Source organism: Hipposideros armiger, unplaced genomic scaffold (assembly GCF_001890085.2).
Source record: "Hipposideros armiger isolate ML-2016 unplaced genomic scaffold, ASM189008v1 scaffold_283, whole genome shotgun sequence".
NCBI classification, from domain to species: domain Eukaryota; kingdom Metazoa; phylum Chordata; class Mammalia; order Chiroptera; family Hipposideridae; genus Hipposideros; species Hipposideros armiger.
This window is the reverse complement of record NW_017731633.1, coordinates 1,730,637-1,734,465: the sequence shown is the minus strand read 5'-3', so window position 1 is coordinate 1,734,465 and position 3,829 is coordinate 1,730,637. Positions and strand designations below refer to the sequence as shown.

General features: G+C 43.5%; 1 protein-coding gene across 1 annotated transcript in view; it reads right to left on the bottom strand.

Annotated features, from left to right (window-relative positions):
- The window catches only part of MYH14 (myosin heavy chain 14), a 96,825-nt gene that overhangs the window by 69,364 nt on the left and 23,632 nt on the right, over positions 1-3,829 (bottom strand). The window contains exon 11 of the mRNA XM_019658163.1: positions 630-725. Within this exon, the coding sequence (XP_019513708.1) occupies positions 630-725 (96 nt within the window). The remainder of the gene's footprint in view (positions 1-629; positions 726-3,829) is intronic.

Below are 3,829 nucleotides of genomic sequence, written 5' to 3'. Positions count from 1 at the left end.
AAAAAAAAAAAAGAAAATGAGCCCATAGGATTTTCTAATCGGGACAGAAAGCGCTTCCCATTTCAAGGAGAAAGGGGTGTGAAGCATGATTTCATTTCTATGACAATTATTTCCACATGGATACAGACATAGAACAAAGCGCAGAGAGAAAAACCCCAGAATGTTAGCAGTGATTATCTCTCAGGAGTATGATTATGGGTAATTTTCCTGCCTTTATACTTTTCTGTTTTGCCAGAATTTTGCCCATCCAGCTTGTATTATTTTATAATAATAAAGAAGCAGAGCTATTTCCATTTTGATAAAAAAGGAATATCAACTATAATTCTGCTTTTGAAGGCAAAAAAAGTATATATGTGCAGAGCACAGAGGCCAGGAGATCTACCCCAGGCTAATGGCAGGTCTCTCGGAGAGGAGGGGATGACAGAGGATCCTGCTGCCATCAGAGGTCACACTCTTTATAATCAGGAAAAGGGTGGGAGATGTTATTTTGGTAAAGACTCAGCCAAGGGTAGGAAATCAGAGTGCTCCTGGGTTGGAGGCAGGCCCTGCAGCGCAGAGGGGTGATCTGTAAGTGAGACAAGGGATGCAGGGTCAGGTGGGTGGGCGGGCAGCAGGCCAGGGGGCGGTACCTGTGTTGTCAGGCATGGAGGCTTGATCGGTGTTCCGCTCTCTCTTCAGAACAATGTTGCCAAAATGGAGAACGGCTGAGACTGTCCGCAGCATGGCTAAGGGGCGGCAGAGAGAGAGAGATCATGTATGGCTTCGGACCCGTGCGTGGTCTTAACCAGCCCTGTAGAAATCTAGCTTCGAAACCCTCTGTCAAATTACACCACCACCCTCTGCTTAAAATCCACCTGTGACCCTGGGCCGGCCTGAAAACATATGAATGGATAAATGAATCCTGTATCTTGTTTTTGAGGGTCGCTTTATCCCCATTCAGTGTCCACTCACATTGTCCATTTTATAAAGTGATGCAGATGAGATTTAAAGGAACTTAGGGAAATGAATGAAGAGGGTCTTTAGAGATATAGAAAGTTTTCTAAAATATCAAGTGAAAAATGGGATGTACATAATGGTATATATGTATGGCACATGGCTCTGTATTGTAAAAAAGGTACAAAATATAAAGTACAGTCGGTTCTCCTTATTTGCGGTAATGTTCTCTTACAGGGTCGCTGCGAATACTGACAGTGATTGCAAACTCACGCTCCTTTGGTTCCTCTGAGCCTCTGGTCACGTGTTCATCAACTGATGAATACGTCACCTTGTTTTATGTGTGTTTCTGTTTAAAGACACCTTCTTAATATATATTGCTGCTTCCTTCACATGGAACTCATGGCCAACAGCACCATAATTCGTGACAGAAGGAAGCTTGTGTAACACACGTATTTTCTCCATGAGCCACATTACAGCCTCCCTGCACTTAGGGACACTAGACAGCATTAAGCACTAGGCTTGGAAGGCATTTTAGACAGTAAAACCGCCAACAAAAATAGCACAAAAACACAAAATATGTGGCACTAGTAGACGCAAAAAGGACACTGGTTTACAGTTTGTGCTGAAGCAAGAAGCAAGAAGCAGAGCACCATCTCGTTGGATCTCATTGAGTGTCCACCCCTCTATGAATAATCACAATGACCACAAATGCACCAGGAGTATTGGTTGGTTTGGGGGTCACGAATAAATGCAGTGTGTAGGGGAATTCACAAATGTAGAAACTGCAAATGAGGATGTCCAGTGCATATGGTCTCCAACTTATGATGGTTTGAATTATGATTTTTTTCAACTTCACAATAGTACAAAAGCCATACACATTCAGTAGAAACGGTACTTCAAATTTTGAATTTTGATCATTTCCCAGGATAATGATGTGCAGGATGATACTCTCTCATGATGCTGGGCAGCGGCTGTGAGCCTCAGCTCCCAGCCACGTGATCAAGAGGGTAAACAGCTGACACTCCACCGTGTACTGTGTTGCCAGCGTTTTTTGGGTACTGCGTTTTGTTTTCTCATCCTTTCATGACTACAAAACACCCATCTGTGTCTCCTGTTCTGGTGAGAAGGGGAGAGTAATGACTCTTGAGATGGAACTCAAGATAATTGCCCAGCATGAAGGACACAGCCATAATTACATAAATTACATGAGGTATTCAACACATATTATAGAATAGGCTTTGTGTGAGATGATTTTGCCCAACTGTAGGCTAATGTAAGTGTTCTGAGCATGTTTAAGGTAGGCTAGATTAAGCTTTGGTGTTCAGTAGGTTAGGTGTATTAAATTCATTTTTCACTTATGATATTTTCAACTTACAATGGGCTTATCGGATCGTAACCTTAGGTAAGTTGAGAAGCATCTGCATTTGCTTGTCTGTGCAGAGCTGCCACAAAACACATGGTAAGTGGGCAATGCTGCCCTCTAGAGTATCAGCAATTTGTAGGGTTTGGTTGGCATGATGATGGGGGCCACTGAAGCAATGTGTGGGGTGTTTCTGATGTCATAGAGAGCGGGCCCATGAGGACCGGAAGCAGACACCCTTCTGTACCACAAAGAATTGCCCACATCTCCTGTAACTTCTAAACGATCCACTGGACATTCACATTAATGAATGGCAAATAATGGTTTGTAATGATCTGAGACTAATCTTGTTTTTTGTATAAACACAAAAGTGTTTCGTTTTAATACACAGTAAAATTTCCAGAAGGGGAGCCGCTGTTGTTTGTTCAGAATTTTATCAAGATTTGGTCAGCATTTTAGAACATGCTGGCCTAAGACAGCAAAGCTGCATGTGGCACTTAAGTGACCATATGACACTCTACATCAGACAGGATTTGTACCTGCTGTGTTTATGGTAATGTTACAGATCAGGGCAAGCACCCAGCTACCTCACCAACTGTTAGTTCTAGAACAGTTTTCATGATTTACGGACTGAAATGGACACTGGTTTTGTTTTTTCACTTACTCCATGCCAGGTCCTATTCCAAACACTTACAAAAGAACTCATTTAACCTTCATTACAACTCAATGAGGCAAGTCCTGCAATAGCATTTTTACAGATGGTAAACTGAATAAAATCCCCATTTGCCGGATGGGGAAACCAAGGCACATTTTGGTCCTCAACTTGCCTAAGATCATCCGCACAGACCTGAGATTCAAACCCGAGCGGCCTGACTCTGGGATCTGTATTCTTAATGGCTATGCTTCCCTTTTCCTCCCTCTTTAAGCGTAAAATTTGAATGTAAATACGTACATATAGCACACATACAGAAAAGCACACAAATCTTACTACGTCCTGCTCAATGAGTCTGCAAAGTGAACGCACCCAGGGAGCCAGGCCCTCGGCCGCCCCCTGCTGGCCACTCACTGAACATGGACGAATTTCACAATCGAGTTCAGTAGAAGAAGCCAGACACGAAAGTGCGGGAACTGTATGAGTTTGTTTGTACCAAATTCAAGAACAGGTGACACAAGTGCATGCTGTTAGGCACCGGAATAATGGTTACATTCAGGGGGTGCTGGTGATGGGAAGGAGTAAGAGGGGGCTTCAGGGTACTGGTTATGCCGGCATTCACTTGCGGAAATCCCGAACTGGATGCTTACCATCCGTGCGCACTTGTTGGGGTGTATGCTACGCTTCTACGCAGCTTACTTAGAAAAAGGGGGTGGTGGAGAGTGGAGGGAGGAGTAGACTCCTGGGATATTCCTGCCAAAAATGTGTAATCTGAGTCTAATCGCGAGGAAACACACCCAAATTTGAGACAAAACAACTGGTCTGTAATCTACAAAAGTGTCAAGGTCATGAACGATAAAGACACAGGAAAGGTTCCAGAT